At 46.3% G+C, this 19,028-nt stretch overlaps 1 protein-coding gene across 2 annotated transcripts in view; it reads left to right on the plus strand.

Annotated features, from left to right (window-relative positions):
* The window catches only part of Cdh13 (cadherin 13), a 1,016,171-nt gene that overhangs the window by 174,447 nt on the left and 822,696 nt on the right, over window positions 1–19,028 (plus strand). The window contains exon 1 of one of the 2 annotated variants that reach the window (XM_076572196.1): window positions 13,814–13,999. The exons of the other annotated variant lie outside the window; for it this stretch is intronic. Coding sequence (XP_076428311.1) covers window positions 13,829–13,999 — 171 coding nt within the window. The 5' untranslated portion in view covers window positions 13,814–13,828. Of the gene's footprint in view, window positions 1–13,813; window positions 14,000–19,028 lie in introns of those variants that run through there. 2 annotated transcript variants of the gene reach the window in all.

Consider the following 19,028-nt stretch of genomic DNA (forward strand, 5'->3'; position numbering starts at 1 on the left):
TCTGACTCCTACAGTTTTTCCTCCCCCATTTCCTTGGGTTTCCCCAATCTCCCAAAGGAGGGACCTGATGGAGACCACCAATTTAGACACTCTTTCTCTGCAAAATGTCTGGCTGTGGGTCCATGCATCTCTTCCCATCTGATGTAGAAGGAAGCCACTCTGACGATGACTGGACAAGGCACCCATCTATGAGTAGAGCAAAATATCATTAGGAATCATTTCGTTGAGTGTGTGTGTGTGTGTGTGTGTGTGTGTGTGAGTTGTGTTTGATTCTACCCTAGATCTCTGGGCTATTCAGTCTCTGGTGCTTGGATATCCAGACAGTGCAGGGCATGGGCTCCCTCTTGTGGTAGTGTGAGCCTCGAGTCAAACCAAACATTGCTTGGCCGCTCCCACCTGTTCTTACCACCATTGCCCCCCACATCTTGCAGGTAGGACAGATTGTAGGTGAAGGGTTCTGTGGCTGGGTTGGTGTTCAGGCTTCTCTTTCTGTAGCCTGTAGAGTATCTTCTTGTACCAAAGATACTAGAACATAGGGGTGAAAGCACCAAGCCCACACCAGCTCAGCCTCTCCACATTCAGGACCCCAGCCAGTCCACTGGAGGGTGTCACCCACAGTTAGAATAGCTCTTCACTCCTCAGATAAATTTTCCTGCTAACAGCCTTACAGGCATGCCCACAGGTATGTTTCCATGGTGACTCTCAAGCCAGTTAAGTTGGTAATGAAAATTAACCATCATATCAACCCTCCCCTAAGAGCCAGGTGTCAAATATTTACCTCCTTAGTGTTTACACTTCTTTACTGATGCCTTAAATAACGGGCTTAGGTGACAGGTGTAGTCGCTATCATCACTTTGAAGCGCTGATGAGGGGAAGTCATATTTAAAGGCTATCTGAAACAAAGACAACAAGATTCAACGTTTGTTCTTGTAGTTGGGCAAACAGAAGCATTGCTAATAATAACAACTGTGATGTGTGGCCTCCATTCCTAGTTAAAACAAGTGCTGTGTTCAGTCAGAGATAAATACAAGTAAAGGTCTCCCCCCACCTACAGAGTTACTGAACTTCAGTAATGAGAAATGAGAAAGAGTGGGGCTGGAGCTGTGGCTCCCAGGGTAAGTGATCACTGGGAGAGCATGAGGAGGACGGAGTCTGTGTGGTCGTACACACACCGATAATCCATGCCAATGGTGTGAGGGGCAGAAACATGAGGGTCTCTGGGTCTTCCTGGCTGCCAGCTTAGCTCCAGATTCAATGAATGACCCCGTGTAAGGGGATAAGGCAAAGGGTGACAGAACAGGATGCCTGGAAGTCTTTCTTTGGACGGACGGACGGACGGACACACACACACACACACACACACACACACACACACACACTAATAAACAAGAGAAAAATGGGAAGGAAGAAGAGCTGGGAGACCAATCAGTGGATTCCAAATGAAAAATCAAGGAGTCTTGTTTAGTGAGGAGATATAGGGATGTGTGGAGTATTAGATGTGTCTGGTGGGAAGGCCTGTAATAATTAGCCATGTGTAGATTCAGAAGTGAAGAAGGTACCAGGGCTGATGCCTAGGGCTGTGGCCTGTACCACTGGATTCAATAAGGATAGGAATTCTAGCTAGGGCAGGTTTAGGGAAGGTGACTGTTTAGGGAAGGGGCTGACTTTGAGGCACCTCGTATATAACCATAGAGATGCTGAGAACACACCTTAGTTAGATGCATTTGGGATGGGGACATGAATAGGTTGTCCCATCAGTCTTGGGGAGAACTCAGCTGTGCATAGGGGAGGGGTTCTCTGCAGTACAGCAGCAAACCACATGGGATTTGGGCCAACTTCAGGTGAATGGGTGCTCACCGCTCCGCTTCCACTGGTGTCTGTGTCTCAACAATCCTTGATCCCATAGGACTCTTGAAAAACTGGTAGGAGCTCCCACAGTGAAAGACTTTGTTCATGGAAGGAAACTTCTTCTCCAGCTACTTTGCTGGGTCTAGAAGTCCAAAGGAGAAGCTAAAACGTAGCAGTGCAGACAGGTATCAGTACAGTATTTACGAAATGGCAGCTTCCACCCTGTTTCAAACTGCCCTGGAGGAAAGGTAAAGTAAGAAGAGAGACAAGTAGTCTCACAGATGTCCAGACTCGTGGCTGGCGCAGTTGGAGCCTTAGATGAGATTTCTGAAGGAACAGCCAGAGAGGCGTGGAGTGGCAGGTTGAGGCGGGACCCCGTGAGACAGGAGGAGAGGGAGTCACTGAGAAGAGAAAAGACAGTTGCAGCTGTCAGGTGACAAGGGAGACTGGAACTTCTTCACCGTCTCTGTGACACAGAGGACAGGCGTTTTAGCAAGGCAGTACTGGTGGAGGAAGCTGGTCAGCAAAGGGAGCGGGAAGGGCAGTGTGGCTGGCACCTCTTTTAAGGAGTTTGGATGCCAAGAGGCAGGCAGGTTTGGACTGGGGAGATGGCTTAGCCCGTAAAACATTTGCCTTGCAAGCAGAAGGAGCTGAGTTAAAACTCCCAGAGGCCACAGGAAAACAGCCAGGCATGATGGCCGTCTCGTCTATGCTTTGGGAAAATGAAGATATGGAGATCTTTGGAGTTGACTGGCCAGCCAGCCTGGCCTACTTGGCAAATTTCAGGCCAGTGAGAAATGCTGTCTCAGTAAATAAGGTGGCCAGTACCTGATGAACAACAGCGGAGCTTGTCATCTGTGTGCATATGTGTACACACACACACACACACACACACACACACACACACACACACACACACACACAAGAGGCAGATTTGAAGAAGTAGGGAGTGGGTGCAGAGTCAGCAGGTGCCCCCTCCCTCTATCTGCCCACATCTCTCTCCTCCCCGTGTGCCTCCCTGTTGTGTGACACTTCTTCTTCTGGAGAGATGTGGACAAAACCATCTAATTACCCCAGACAGGAAACAGATTATAGACCAAAGTACCAGTCCCACCAAGGTTCAGCATGGTAAACCAATGTGTTTTATTGGGGTTACTTAGAGGAATATGGGTGAGGAGTTCCTTACAGGAGCAGAAATGACCCAAGACAGCTACATCACTAATACCCCGCTGCACTATGGGTGATGACTCACAACAGCAGAAACCTGGAGTGCAATGGACACTAAGCCAGTGGCAGCTCAGCAGGCGCGGGGGGTGGGGTTGATCTGAGCCTCTTCCAGGCAGTTCTTTTTCTCTCAGGTACCTCACCTTGTCTGTCTTCTCAGCAGGCTTTACTGCTTAAAGAATCTTGGCAAAGGAGGGGCCTAATGAATCTGGTCAGTTTCAGGGACTTTCTGAAGCTATTCTGAGTTGTTTGCTTCCCATGGCAATGTGCTTTCCTGCAGCCTGGGGTGTTTTACATCTCCTCAGAACATCCTCTTGTTTTACCTCCTTGTAAACATCAGGTCCTAAAATATCCAGTCCATTTACATCCTTTGCCTTAAGATGTTTCCCTTTGGGATGGAAGGCTTTAACCTCAGAGAAATTTGTTGCTCAACACTCCTTCCTTGAAGTACTGGAGCTTGTGTGTAAGAAGGCTCTGCCTGAGACATGGGGGGCAGAGATACATTGTAGACACGGCATTAGTGAAGTCCCTGGGAAGATGACGGTGGACTTCAGAGCACAGTGGGGATGTGGGGGGAGGGAAGGCTAAGGTTTTCTTCTGGGGAACTGAAGGAGTGAATGTATACAGGCAAGATGCAGCCACCTTTAAATGATGCTGCTTACCATCTTCCTCTTAGACAAGAGTCCTCTGTGGCTTCCAAGACACCATATCTGCTCAGATCTTGCATTGTTGCAACGACTCAGCAGCCATGTCTTTTTGTCCCAGAAACACATGGTGGAACTTCAGGGGCTTTTATAATCTTGAAGAGCTTCTTATACCCACAGGGCCTGCAGTGAAATGTGTTCTGAAGCAGGCTGGAAATGGAAGTGTTTTATGGATGCTCTCTGAGCAGGTTTGGAAATTGGGACTAGGAGTCATTCTCCAGGCAGAAAATATTTGAGCCAAGGCTTCTGAGTGGTCAACACATAAAGATGCTGCCTTTAGGATAGGACTCTGGGATGTAGCTGGTTTGGGGATCAGAGGCATGGTATCCCCAGGGCTGCTGAGCCCTGTTTGTGACCCCTCTATCCTGCTGAGAGCTGCCTGCCTCTCAAGACCCAGAGACTAAAGCCTTATTGACCGATGTGGGCTTTTCTGCATCAAAGGCTCAGAGTGGTATTAGCTGGCAGCTCTTTTTATGGGCAGAAAGTGCTTCCGTGTAGATAGTGCTCCAAACTACCTGGGGTTAAGATAAAAGGCTTCAAAAAAGGCGTCCACTCCTGGGAGCTGCCCCTGGCCGCTCACTCTGCTGCGTTGGATATGCTGACACCAGGCTGCCGCACCAGCCTTGGCATCTCTCTTCTCCATTCCCTTGGAGCCTGAGAGACCTAATTTATAAAGTATTCCCAAGGAAAGCATTGCAGCCCAGCTCCTGAGCTTCTGCCGCCTCCTTGCAAGCCTTCAGCATCTTCACCATGTTGTGGAAAACACTTTTGGAAGTCCAGCTAGCACAGATTTCAGACAGCAGTTCCGATTGGCTATGGGACAACCTAACCCCAGTCTCTTGCCCTCTCTGAGAGATGTCAGGATGATCTCCCCTACTTCCTAGAATGATTGCAGAGACAAATCCATCTGATATGTCTGAGCACCCGCTCTGACAATGGTGTGTGCCCAGCTCTAAGGTGCTCGCCTCAGGAGCCTGCAGCAGGTGAGTGGGCAAGCTGAGTGCCTGACTGTGGTGCTGGGATAGGACAGACACATAGACTTCATCTCCGCTCTAGGCTCTCACTTTTGGTCTTGGATCCCGTAAAGCAGGCCCAACAAGAAACCACAAAGCACAGTTCATGGATAGAAAGAACAGTTTTAATAAAGAGATAACTGTCTGGCTGCTTTGGACAGTAGAGAACAGCAACCAGCTGCAAAAGCTTATTCGGTTATATAGGGGTAGATGGGGCACAGCTCAGACAAAGGGTGGGAGGCTGCCATTGTGGCCAGAAGTGTTCAAGTGCTGACAGCTGTGGTTAGGAGCGTTCAGCTAGCCCTTCAGGGCTTCTGAGAAATGCTTTTTGGTTTCTGCTTCCTGGTAAAACCAAGCTCATGCTGGGGTTGAGTCATGGCCACCAGCTCTGCCACTTTGGGAATCTTGCTTTGTAGCCTAAAAGGCCCTAGTTCCTCACACAGATCATCCCAAATGCCTTGACATTCCCTTGGTGGGAGGCACATCTTTGATTTTCATGAGTTAATTCTTGGCAGGCTGCTGGATAGCTTCGGAGTTAGAGAAACAGAATTTCATCCCTCCTGAGCCTGAAGGAGGGAAGAGAGGAAGAAGTTCTCCTGGGTCTCCAACAGCCGGTGATCAAAGCAACTATGTCCATGCCACAAGGCCTCCACACAAACCCTGAAGGACAGGGATTCTAGATTCTGAACATACAAAAGTGGCTGAAATAGCTCATCCAATGGAAGCAAGGAGATGCAATGCCCCTTCTCATATACATTGTTCTCCAGGTGTCCCCAAGTACCTATTGACCTGTATGCCTCTGTTTCTTCACATGTACTTCTGAGAAAGGTTGTGATGGGCAAGCAAGCTAGAAAGTGTGCATCAAGTGTTCAGAGCAATAGCTGGATCTTGGAACGTACTTAATTGATGTGTTAACTCTGGTTGCAGAAATGAGTCACATCATTATAGCCCACCAGTCTCAAGAAGGAGTCATTGGGGACCAGTGATAGTTGGAGATTCTTCACCCAAATATTTCGGGATAATCGTCCATTTGTAGTCTCTTTTCCTTTCCAATCCCAAGTATCCCCTCTGGGTCTCCTGCTGTGAACTAGCATCCCTAATAACACATTGTCACTTTGCTGCGTATGATTTGTTGACCACTCATTACACTGTGAGGTCTCCACAAGCTTTAATTACAATAATTCGAGGTTTGTTCAAACCATTATATTCCACATAGTTCATGGATGCTTTTAATTTAATTATATGCAGTTTAACACCACAGAATACTGCTGGGGGAAAGGAAAATGATGTTGTTGTTGGTAGTGGGTATTTTTTCCCCATTTTCTCTGAATGCAAGACACGTGTGGAGGACTGATAAAACCCACTGCTGGGTTTTGTTTCAGATTATGAAGAAATGTGTTGCAAAGTGTATGTCCCTCAATGGAAGCTGGGAAGCCTGAGCTGGGGGCCCTGTGCCTCTAACAGGCTGGCTCTGATTAAGGGGAGGGCATGGGCTGTGTCTATAAATGAATATGGTGAAGACTGTTAGAAGAAAGAAAGAGGTACTCCCCTTGGGGAGAGTGTAACTTCACGGGAGGAGCGTAGGGACAATCCTGCTAGGGAACAGACCTGTGAGTTAGGTCTTGAATGAGAAGGATGCAGTCAGGGCTGACCATCCCTCCCCACAGAAGAAGATGGAAGGTGCCTGCTGTGTTAGGAAGCCCACAGGTATCCTCATGAAGTGAGAGTGCACAGACGAAGGTGAAGCGTGGATATTAAAGTCAGGAAAGCCATGTCCATCTCTGAAGCCCATTTATTAGAATTCAGATTTCTTAGGGTCGCTCTTATCAAGATTGGCTCCTTCCCTTTAGCTCAATGCCTGTCCTATCTGCAGGATCTGAAGGAGGACATCCAGTAGTCTCTGCTCTCATGACTGCCTGCAAAGTCGAAGTGATGAGCTTTGGGCAGAGTAGACACTGGCTAAGCAAACCAGGCATGGGCACAAAACACAGCCTAATGACCAGGGGCAAGGGCAGCCCCCAGAGGGCAGACGAGATGGCTAAGACAGATCTTTGGGAGAGCGAAGGTCAATCGAGCGTGCTGGCCAGAACACAGCTAAGTTCTGCAGTGCCTTGCCTCTGTGTTTCTCTTCAAGTCTGCAGCAAGAGCCCCTTCCCTTATCCAACCATGACTCTGCACAGATTCCTTTTACTCAGTATGACCCAGCTCTGCTTTCCATGGCCCTCTGGGTCCACCCATCTTGGATTAGCACACTGACAAGCAGCTCTTTTCAGCTCAGCCTGTTCACTCTCTTCAGGAACGTATTTCTGCTAAATCCATTGACTCTGAACACATAGCCCAAGCAAATCTACACTCTGGGCTCTAGCTGCCTCTAAGGATTAAGGGGTGATGAATAAAAGAGCAGTGGAATATTCATACCCACATGTAGACACATATTTACAGTTAAAGGAATGTGTGTACACATATTGGTCATGCATATAGTTATACATAATGCATGGGAGCACATGTGTCGATATACAGGCATATTCATGTTTTTGTGTGTGTGCGTACACCTATAATTATAAATGCATGCATATATAAACATATATGCTCACATAAACATTTATAAAGTCACAGATTCATACATATGAATATCTAGCTTTGCATACTATTTGTGTATGTGCCTCCATAAACATTTATATGTAAAGTCATAGATATGCACATATGAATATGGAGACTTATAAACTCTATTTGCATGCACACGTACCCACAAATGACTATGTACAATGTATGTGTGTGTTTATCCGTAGATGTATGCATGTATATGACTGTGTATATGAATGTATGTGTCTTAGAAAGCCAGAATTTGCCACTTCCTTCACAGAAGTCTGCCTTTTCCTGCTGCAACACCTCTGTGTATGCATGGCCATCTTACATTTCCTGTTACACATGCCAGTTATGAGAGGCTCTGGAAGTTGACACTTCTTGCCAGAAGTCACATGGCTGGTAAATCCCAAAGCTGACATTCAGAGACAAGATAATTCACCCTACCCTGGTTCATCACGGTTACAGATGATGTAACTATGATGATGCTAACAGAAAAGCAGAAACACAGCAACACAAATGGACTCAATGTACATCTAGACTCGGAGATCCTCCCAGACAGGCCGCTTGCATTAGTGGTCAGACTGAAGGGCTCTGAGTTCCTCAAGGGGGAAGTGAAATTTCATAGAGAGTGCAGAAGAGGACATGGCATTCGCAGCAGCTGGAGGAGCTGGAGTTTTATAGAACAGACTCTGTGTGTGTGTGTGTGTGTGTGTGTGTGTGTGTGTGTGTGTGTGTGTGATGTTAGGTGTCTACCTCTATTGTTCTCCACTTTGTTTTAGAAACAGTCTCCCACTGAACCTGGACTGGAGCTCACTGCCGGGCTACACTGGCCGTCCAGTGAGTCCCAGGGATCATCCTGTCTGTATCTCAGTGCTGGGATTAAGGACAGGAGCTGACGCCCCCAGCTTTTTACGTGGGTGCTGGATTTGAACACGTGTGCCCAGCAAGTACTTAGCAAGTGTTAAGCCATCTTCCTAGGGACTAGGACTAGGGATTTTAAGCATCCCAATAATGGCATGAGTATCCTTACAAGGTAGCCCATGGTTGCCTTTTGGAGGAGGAGCTCAAAGGATCAACACCTATTTATCTCAACAACTGCAGGAATGAGGCATTGTATGAAAAAAAAAAGACAGTGGGGCCACACCACCCCTGGCCACCGGCACCTCTTAGCAGGTGTGCAAATGATCTCGGGCCAGTGTCTGGGAATGGCCCTCTCTACTGCTCCATTTGCGTATTTATACATTTGCATGCAAACACCAGGTCCTGCCCTTTGGTGTCAGGACTTCCAGTGAGCAAGAAAATGGGGCTGAAGGCACAGTGAAGAGTGCTTTCTACAGCATTGTCAGCTGCAGAGCCCGCCCTCTGCCCGGCACTTTCTGAGAGCTGGTAGTCACAGGCCCCCACTTTGCCATGAGGTGCCCTGGAGGATGCTTCCGACCCTGGGCTGAACTGTCCCTGCACTGTTGCTTTTATTTAGTACTAAGCAATACAAGTTCGAGCTTGGGGGGAGAAGGGGGAGGTTCGAAACAGACTGGGTTGTTTTCATTGTCTAGTGTGCTTTATTGCTCAAAGTGATCTCCTCATTGCTAGGTGAGTAATCCTGTAATTACAAAAACCAATCAATTCATCGATCTAAATTAATTGGATAGCATATTATATCCTGCTAAGCATGAAGGCAGATTTCAAGTAACTTTCCAAGTAGAAGAGGAGAAAAGACCCATTGAACCTTTATGGCCCCTGACTAGGGAGCGGGTGGACAGAGATTCTAGCCTCAAATGCAGGTCCCCAAATTAGCTGAGGCGCCAGTGAATTAACAAGCCAAGTCTGAAGAGATCTTCAGGTTCCTCCTCTTCAAGCCTCCTTCATGTGCCTTCCCCCTGCCCTCTAACCTAGCATTCTGTGCTCGTTCTTTGGTCTCCCTCACCTCCTCTAGCCAAGCTGTGTTTCACTGATGGCTGACGGGCTATCGTGATGCCTAAATGAATGATGGCAGCTACCCAGGGCATGCTGCTCAACAGAGATCAGAGAGCACAGAAGGAAGGGGGAGCTTTCTACCCTCCCTCCTCCCTTTCTTCATTCTTCCCCTCTCTTCTCCCTTCCTGTCTATATTCATTTCTCTTCCTCTCTCCTTCCCCACTTCTCCCTTCTCTTCTTGCTCCTGTTCCTTTTTCTTCCCTCCATTTTCTCTCTTCCTTCTCTTTTCCCTTCCTCTCTCCCTTCCTCCCTCCCTCCCTGACTGCCTCATTCTCTCCCTCTTTATTTTCCTCAATATTCACCAACCACCCATAGTTTCCTACATCTCCAAGCTGGTAGAACTGACCTGGCTACCCAATAACACAAACATGGTCTTTTGGGAGGGGTGAGTGGAACTGCAAAAGCAGCTGGGGGGTGGGGCTGGAGTGAGTGATGGGTCCTGTGGGAACACACTCACTGGTGTTGACACAGTATGGTGAATGTTTCTGGAGCTGCAGAAGCTGACTTAGAAAGAAGGTATGAGGCCATCAGGAGGCTGGGAGTGGATCCTTCTCTCTGGGAGAGAGCATCACTTTCTGGTCCTTGCCACTCAGCTCCCTCATCTTTAAAGCAGGGACAAAAGTATCTGCTGTGCTGAGAAGTTGGGGGTGGGGGGTTAAGGGTTTGATGGAGTCAATGGTGCATGTAAAGCTCTGAGCACAGAGTCCAGTATGTGTTGGGTACTCAGTATAGGTGCTCATCTGTCACCATGGCACTGTTATGGGGGAGCTAATGTGTCCCTTCGCATGCATCAAGCATTTTCCTAAGCACTGTGTGAGTACTGCCATATTTATTCCACATAACCCTGGGAGATGAGTGTGTGCTATATGCCCATTTTATAGATAATGAAACTGAGGCACAGAGAACTAAAGCAATTTCCTTAAGGTCTCATTATAGCCATTTAGTGTCAGGGCAAGATCAGCAGTAGGCATGCCTTTGCTCTGCTTGGGTCCCAGGCTACAGAGTTAACCATTTACTCATGCATACAATTTATCCAACAGGTGTCTATTTTAATCATGTGGGTGAACGTTCATGTAGGAGTCCATGTGTGTGCAGGTAGCCGTGCATATGTATGTATATATGGGGGTGGGGGCAGAGATCAGTCAACCTTGGGTGTCATTCCTCAGGAGCTGTGCACGTGGTTTTTTGAGACAGGGGTTTTCATTGGCCTAAGATGTTCCCATTAGGCTATGCTGGCCAGCCAGTGAGCTCCAGGGACGCTTCTGTCTCTGCCACCCAGTACTGGCATGACAAGTGCCCAGGGACACAGTGATTTTTTAAAAACATGGATCCCGGTGATTGAACTCGGGTCCTCACACTTGCAAGGCACATACTTTACCTACTGGGCTATCTCCCCTGCTCAACAAGCATTTCTTGTTCCTCTGCAATGCAGCAGATCTTTGATAAGCACTGGTAATACAGAAGCAAAGGAGACAGACAGGACCCCTCCCTGAGAAACTCAAGACATCACGTCAGACTCAGTAGTTATCCACCCTAGGGACTAGGATCTGATGAGAATGATACATGTGTGCTCTGCACTTACTGGATGTGACCCTGAACATAAAGGATTTGTGTTATTTTTGGACCAGGGCACCCATGTTAAACTGCACTCATATAGGTTACCCTTGCACATACGAAGACACTTTCCCCTGCATCTGGTGGGGTCCTTTGCTGCCAGCCAGTGGGACCTGCCTCTCCCGTTGTCAGTGAGCCTTGTGACTTTGAGATCACGGTCTCCTCACTAATAAAGCCATCAGTTACATCTGAAGCAGTCATCACCGGCACCACTGTCAGGAGGGGATGGGCACCTGAGGAAGGTAGGGCACTGATGACTATTTAATTCTTGAACTTTGACAGCAACAGCATTAGCTGAAGGTCTGTAAAACATTTACGGTTCTCATCTGACATTTTCCCCACATCGTTATATTTTTTTCTGGTTTTACTTTCAAATTCCCTATGGGATCATTGACATGAGATTCTGGGGGACACTTTGAAACATTAGTGACTGTTTAAAGCAAATGAGTCAGTGTCCTTTCCAAGAGGAAATTATCTTTATGATATTGGCATAAGATGGTTCTGAAAATTTATACTAATGAGGGGGCAGCTTGAGGGAGGTGACTGGGATTCCCAGGCTTGAATCGACCTGTACAGCCTCTGAGTCTGGCCTGGGGGAGCCCCATTTGGCCCAGCAAGGCTGATTCTAGGTGATCTCCCTGCCTGCCTTTTCTCACTGCTTTTTGGGGGATTGGCTCATGGACAGCCAAGCATGAGTGTGATGCTGGCCTTACAATAGCCAGACTATCTGGGAGCTGGCTGCCCAGACTGCAAGGAGACCCCCACTGTGTGAAGCACTTGGGGCTGTCTCACATGCAAATGTGAACAAGAACCTGAGCAGAGGAGCACAGTGGTCTATGACTTGGAGTTAAAAGACCCAGAGCCTGTGTGGAGGTCAATGGCCAGGGAAGGCTTCCTTACAAAGAAGCGCTTACACTGAGTGCTGACACACCTGTAGTCCTAGCATTTGGGAGACTGAGGTAGGAGAATTGCCCCAAGTTTAGAGTCCAGAGTACTAACCATTATACAACAAGACCAATCATTCTGAGTTCAAAGTTCAAGGCCAGTTTGGATTACCAGAGTGAGACACTGTCTCAAAAAACAAAAACAGAAAACCAACAAAAAAGATGTGTTTATATAGATCTCTAGTGAAATGCAGGGTTTAGAAGGGACATGGAGGCAAATGGGAGGAGGGCATTTCAGGAAGAAGGACTATCAAAGGCCTCACGTCAGAGATGAGCCGTGTAAAGGTACAGCAAGAGAACAGTGCCTCCCAATGCCTTCACTGCATCCACAGAGTCAGAGCTTGTGTGGGTGGAGTGCCTACTATGTGCAGGCACTGCTTCTATACCATGAATGAATTCACTCATCTGATCTCCCGAAGGCATTAGCCTTGCCCATCAGGAAAAAGTGACGTTAGCCACCATCAAGAGGTCATGTACACATGTGCAGCCAGGGATTCCTTACAGCAGTATTTACAACAACAAATGCTCCAAAACTCCCAGTCCTCTGCTTCTGTCTTCCCAGTGCCAGGAAGATGGGTATGTACCACCAAACCCAGTTTATGCAGTCTTGGGGATCGAGCCCAGGGCTTGAGTATGCTAGGCACAGCATTCCACCAGCAGCCATTTCCCCAGCCCCTGTTATTGTCTCTCACAGTCTAGGAATTGGTTGCCTGGGCTCAGCACAGTGGGTCTCATTTAGGACAGTAGACACCGTCATCTGGAAGCTTTCTCACTCACGTGCCCTGTGTCCGGCTTTTTGTAGATGGTTCTGTATTCCACGATCTGTCCCAAAAGAAACAATCCCATGTTTCTTTGAAAATTCAAATGCTGAAAGTTTTTCAACACCGTAATAATAACAATATAATTAAAAGACTTCACTTTTCCCAAAGAGCTTTCCATTCATGTTTGTAGTAAATAAGAAAATCATCAGAAATCACAGGTATGTTTTGCCTTAGCTTTCCAGAGCAACGAGGGACATCCTGCTGTTTGGACACCCTCCAAGACTGTTGTTACAACCTAACCTCACCAAGAAAATTCCAGGGGGCATTTTTAAATGAGGGCTTCCTTTTAAATTGGTGTGTGCTCACCATGCGTAGTGATGGGTTCTATACAGATATTTACATCCATGCATATCACATGCTTTGACTGTATTTATTCCTAAGCCCTCCTTGTTTTCACTCTCCACCCATTCCTGATGATCTCCTCCCCCCATATATTTCTATGTCTATGCAAAGTCTTGGGACCATATATGAGCAAACCGTTTCCCAGCAAACGGCAGAATTTCCTTCTTTCTGTGGTTGAGTAGACTGCCCAACTGCATTGTGCGCATGCACCATGGTTTTCCATCCCATCGTCTGTTGATGGACACTCAGGCAGGTGATGTCCCTTGGTCATTGTGAACAGTGCCACAGCAGCTCCAGCTGTGAGGGCAAGTGTCTGGGGGGCTTAGATTCCTTTTGTATATTTGAGGGCAGGCGATAGCTGGGCTGCATAGCAGTGATATTTTTAGTTTTGGGTGGCACCTCTACAATGTTTTCCCCCTTTTGCTGTTCACAAAAACCAAAATGAAAGAGAAATTTCTCATTAGCTGGAAAGAGTTCTTGATTCAATATTGAATGTACTCACTGGTGAGGACTCAGTTAGCTTTGGCCTATTTCTCTCAAATCTACCCAATTTTAACAAATATTTTTGAGATGCATTGTCTGCTAAGGGAAAAGTGATTCGGCTTCTGAATTACTTTGCTATAAATAGCCACAAAGAGTCAAATGCAAACCTGAAATCAGATGGCCGCTTTTACATGCAGCCAGACTATTTTAGGAGCACAGAGCCTCCTGCGTTGCCAGAGGCTTAAATTGTACAAGTCAAAACGCCGATTTTAGTAATGAATGGTGACGGGGATATAAAATGGTCATGTGGTTTTGATTTCTCTACATGCAATCTCAAATTCAATCCCCTACTGAAAGAGAAGATAAAAATTTTAAGCATTTTCTGTAATTTTAAATTGTTTGAATTTGCACATGAGCAGGAGCAGAACCTGTCCTTTTTGAAACAGGTAGGTGTATTCTATCTGTGTATATAAAAGGTCCTTTCAAAAAGTTAATTTTCTTTAGTTGTCATGGGAATAAAGCCCCAGTTGCTCCAGACCAGAGCACTTATGCCAGGTGGTAAGAAAGAACACTCCAGTCATTTCCAATTGCTTTGCACAGTGGAAGCGCCTGTATACTACAGAACATAGCAGTTGATTCCCTTGGCTGGGCTGATTCGTAAGTAGCTTGGTGGATTTGCTGGCGAGAGTTTGACAGGTATGGCTGATGATGTAGGCAGTGATGAACTCGTGGCATTCCCAGACACTGACCTGGGGAAGAGTGAGATGGCTTTTGGTGTTTCAGCAGCTGAAGGAGCTGAGGTAGCTGACTCCCAGGAGACTTAGGGAAGGGAGAGAGGGTGCACAGTGGAGCTAATTACAGAAAAACGCCACATGGCTGGCTTTTGAAGCAATCACCAAGCCCCGAGCATGTTCTGATCACCCTCTATCTGGTGATAATGTGGAAGTTATTTCTATCCATGACCACATTTGGTCCACAGCTCACTGAGGCATCACAGCCTCAGCCTTGTTCTGCCGAAACTCATTTCTTCCTTTAAAAAAAAAATGTAATGCTAATTTAGTAAAATATGGATATTAAACTTTGGGAGGGGCTGGAAAAAAGTTTAGATTTGTAATTTTCCAGCCAGAGTAACCCCGTTCTGAGAGGTTTTGTCTGTCTTTAGTGTTAAAGGTCAGAATGCATTGTTTCAATATAAGAGGGCTTTGTATACAGGAGCTGTTTCTCTCTCTCTCTCTCTCTCTCTCTCTCTCTCTCTCTCTCTCTCTCTCTCTCTCTCTGTGTGTGTGTGTGTGTGTGTGTGTGTGTGTGTGTGTGTGTGTGTGTGTGTGTGTTCCTTTACTGGGCTCCACCATAGTTTTTGAGACAAAGTCTCTCACTAAACTCATACCTTGCTGATTCATCCTGGCTCATTGGCCATCAAACCTGGACAGCCACCTGTCTCCTGATTACCAGCTACACCATGCCTCTAGAGATCTCTAGAGATCCAAACTCAGGTCCTCAGGCTTGTATGTCGAGCACTTACCCATTGAGTCGTCTCTCCACCATCAATAGCTGTAGTCTTTCAGACTCTTGAGTAAGGTGCTGGACAACCCGAAGAGTGAGTAGAATGGTTCATGGTGCTGATCAAGGTCTGTCCACAAGTGATGGACAAGGGCTTCATGGTGAATGTCACTATGGCAATAGAGTGAGTCATGGACTTCGCAGGCTAGAGTGGTAGACGACTAGGTCCTGCCCTTTGTAGAAGCATGCAGTGCAGCAGAGGAGAGCTGTAGGCACAGCGGTGTGCCAACTTCCCTCTGAACAAGCTCTCATCTCTTTTATCATTGGCACTGAGAGTTACCACTGTTTCTAGGAGTCTCTGGGGAGGGTGTTATCTGAACACTGATTCTGAAAGATCCTCCGCATTGAAGCAGTATTTATGTGAACAGGCCATATATTGGTTGGGCTTTTTGAAGAGAATGATGGCAAGGAAAAATTCTGGTGAGATTGGATGACATAGGATGATCAAATGGTGTGTGGGTAGATCTACATCCTGATGGAAAACAAGCACTCTACCTTGTAAGGCAAGATGAAAATAGAGTGATCAACTACCTTATTGGCCCTCTTCTCATCACCGAATGCTCTGCACTGGAGGAGCATCTTAGTTCTGGCAGATGGAGACACATTGGAAGAGGGTGAGGATAATGCATTCTCCAGACAGGTATGTCCTGGGATTTAGGCTCATTGTGTTTTGTTACAAAGACTTCCATTAGCACAAGGCACATTCCCATCACAAAATCACTTCTATAGTTTCACACAAGGAGAAAGGGCAGAGGTAAGAGAGAAAGCTGCCCCACACCTCCCTCTCCATGTGTACCTGCTTCCAGGTAAAGCTACAGGGAGCAGAACCACCTTCTGCTCTGGAGACTGGGTGGGCCTCTTGAGGCTGCAATGATAGGCATAGATAAGCCATGGGATTTATGATGTATAGCAGAACAAAATCCAGAAATCAGAATGGTCTATGAAAAACAGACAGGAAGGGGAGAAGGTTCCTTCCTAGAATCCATTTGAACCCCCTGCATAGGTCCAGTTAACTCTCTTTATATACCCCACCACCACCACACTTTCTCTTCCTAGTATGGCTATAGATTAAGGGAGCATAGAACCTTTACCCCACTAGACTGGGATGGGGGGGGGGCTGGATTTTCTGTATTAAACAATCCCTATACTCTATGCTCTTCAAATTTCCCCGGTTGGAAGAGCCAGAATACTATTGACTTTTACTCCATTTCTGTTACCACATTTGCTTAAGAGAAAATGATTTGATCTGGGGCTTCACAGGATAGGATGGGAAAAAACAGTCAGAATCTGGAGAAAAACTCAACAAGAATTATTGAGAGGTCTGGGGAGGACCCAACTGGATTCATCTTTCCTGCAAGATGAGTTAATGAAATTCCATGCTTTCTTATATAGCTGTATTGGGTTTGTCTTACATTGTTTGGTTTGTAAAAGGATTTGGCTTTGTGTTACAGAACTAATTGCTCACTAGATACAACATGGATATCAAAATACATTATAAATATTAATTAATCCCCACCTAATTCCCTGGCAAGCACAAATAACCAGTGGCATATTTATTGAATGTGTGAGCAATAATCGGATTCTCAGAGACTTGTTTCCTCTGCAGAATCTTTCTCATCATCCTCCATGTGTCAAAATGCCTCACCACTTTTGAGAGCCCCATCAGACACTATTCCATAGTAACCATGAGGACAGTCACAATGAGGATGAGGTCAACACTAATGGGCATTTATTTACTGATCGACACCCTTTGCCAGGCCTTAGGGCAAGGAAAATGTTATGGTCACCCCACCCCACCCCACCCCACCCCACCCCACCCCACTCTGCCTCCAAGGAAGGAAGGGGTTGCTATGAGCTCAATGGTGGCAGGGCTGAGACCCTACCTTACTCTATTTGCTTGTAAAGTTCAGAGTCAAGGCTGCCCAGCTGCATCATTTTCTGATTTGAATACCAAGGGGACACAGTTTGTTCACAACTTTATTCATTTATTTTCCAAGGCATTTATTTGAATTTCAGCTCCTGATGGCACCATGCTAAGGTCCATGAAAGGCCTCATGGGGTTAAGTCTTGTATGCTGATCATGTCCACCAGAAGTTATTATTTTTTTTCTCCTGACATCCTTTGTGGTCCTCAAGAGTAGCTAGCTGTGTTCTTTGCATAAGATATCTTTGCACATGATATCAGGCCCGATAAACAGGCATTTCTTGTTTTTATCCATTTTAAATCTTAAAAATTAAATAAACTTTATTAATTCCTTAAGAATATCATATATGCATAGCATTTATTTTTGTAATATTCACCCCCTCCACTGCTCCCCCTAATTTCTCCTACACCCATCTCTACCTCATCCTGACTTCTTGTTCTCTTCTGTTTTCCTTATCACTCATTGAGTCCAATTGGTGCTGGCTGCCTGTATGCTCATGGGTGTGAGGCCATCCTGGAACATAGCTGACCGACCAGGGACAACACCAATAAAGGAAAGAGGTTTTGTATCTCTCAGTAGCCGTCAGCTGTCCATCGCTCTTTGGTTGTGGGCGGAAGTTCATGGGCCCCTCTCGCTGATGGTAGAACTTTGACTGGGTGGGTTTTGCATAGTTTATAAGCAGGTTCCTACAGCTGCTGTAAGTTTGGGAGTGTAGAAGTCATGTCATGAATAGTGGATACTCTTTTACCCCAGGCTTCTTTGACCTCTGGCTCTTATGATCTTTTTTTTTTTTCTTTTTTTTTTTTTTGGTTTTTTTGAGACAGGGTTTCTCTGTGTAGCTTTGAGCCTTTCCTGGAACTCACTTGGTAGCCCAGGCTGGCCTCGAACTCACAGAGATCTGCCTGGCTCTGCCTCCCGAGTGCTGGGATTAAAGGCGTGCACCACCGCCTGGCTCTTATGATCTTTCTGTTCCTTCTTCCATGACAGTCCCTGAGCCTTGTGAGAAGGGGTATGATATAGATACCCCATTTAAAGGCTGAGCACTGGACATTTTTGAACATATAAAAAACAAAAAGAGTGTATATTTTATTTGTTTGCTTATAAGTGGTAAAGGGAAGAGTTAAGAGATGGAAGAATATGACCTCATCTTCCTCATGTTTTGTTACACATGTATTTATGTTCACAGCTGCCCAGTCTCTCCATACCTTGGCTCTCTATGAAGGCAGGGGTGTGTCTGTTTCTTTGAGCAACATATTCTTGTATTTGATACATTTGTTGAATGAATCAGTGAATCATTCCAAACACAGAGAAAGGCCCATTTAAACTGTGTTCCACACACATGGGGGTATCTATGGAAACAAGCTCACTCAGTGTGATAGTTTGACTTCTCTGAAATTCAGACCTTTCTGGTGATAAGATGTGGAAGGAGCTAGCATCAGTAACAATGGTCTGCTCATTTCCTTTCAGAAGAAGGTATCTTAGTGCTGCCATGGGCAGGGCTTAGAGAAGATGCTTAGCAAATCTTCCTGGGAATGGAAGTGGGACCCTGTCTTGTGACCTGGTTTCTATTTGCTCTCCATCAACATTCAGGGCTCTGCTTCTCAACCTCTGGTCTGTGAATCTGAGAACATGTCAGAAAAACAGATGCTCAGGCCCCAGCCCACACTCACAGAGTCAGAATGGGAGGCTGCATGTGACCAGGATCCCAGGTGATCATTGGCATGTACACTCCAGGGGCTTCTTTGCAGTCAAGGCTTGGGATGTGCAAAGTTTCAACATTTCAGAAATAGCAACTGAAATCACACATTCATCGACATTGTTTCTTGGAGATAGAATTCTACCAACTTAGCTTTGTGGTTAATATAAGAGGCTTCCATTTGACAATTATATGTCTTTGGAGTTTTTCTCTCTTCCTCTTCCTCTACCTCCTCCTCCTCTTCTTCCTGCTCCTCCTCTTTCTCTTTCTCCTCCTACTTTTTCTTCTTTTGTCG

Source organism: Peromyscus maniculatus, chromosome 5 (genome assembly GCF_049852395.1).
Source record: "Peromyscus maniculatus bairdii isolate BWxNUB_F1_BW_parent chromosome 5, HU_Pman_BW_mat_3.1, whole genome shotgun sequence".
NCBI classification, from domain to species: Eukaryota; Metazoa; Chordata; class Mammalia; order Rodentia; family Cricetidae; genus Peromyscus; species Peromyscus maniculatus.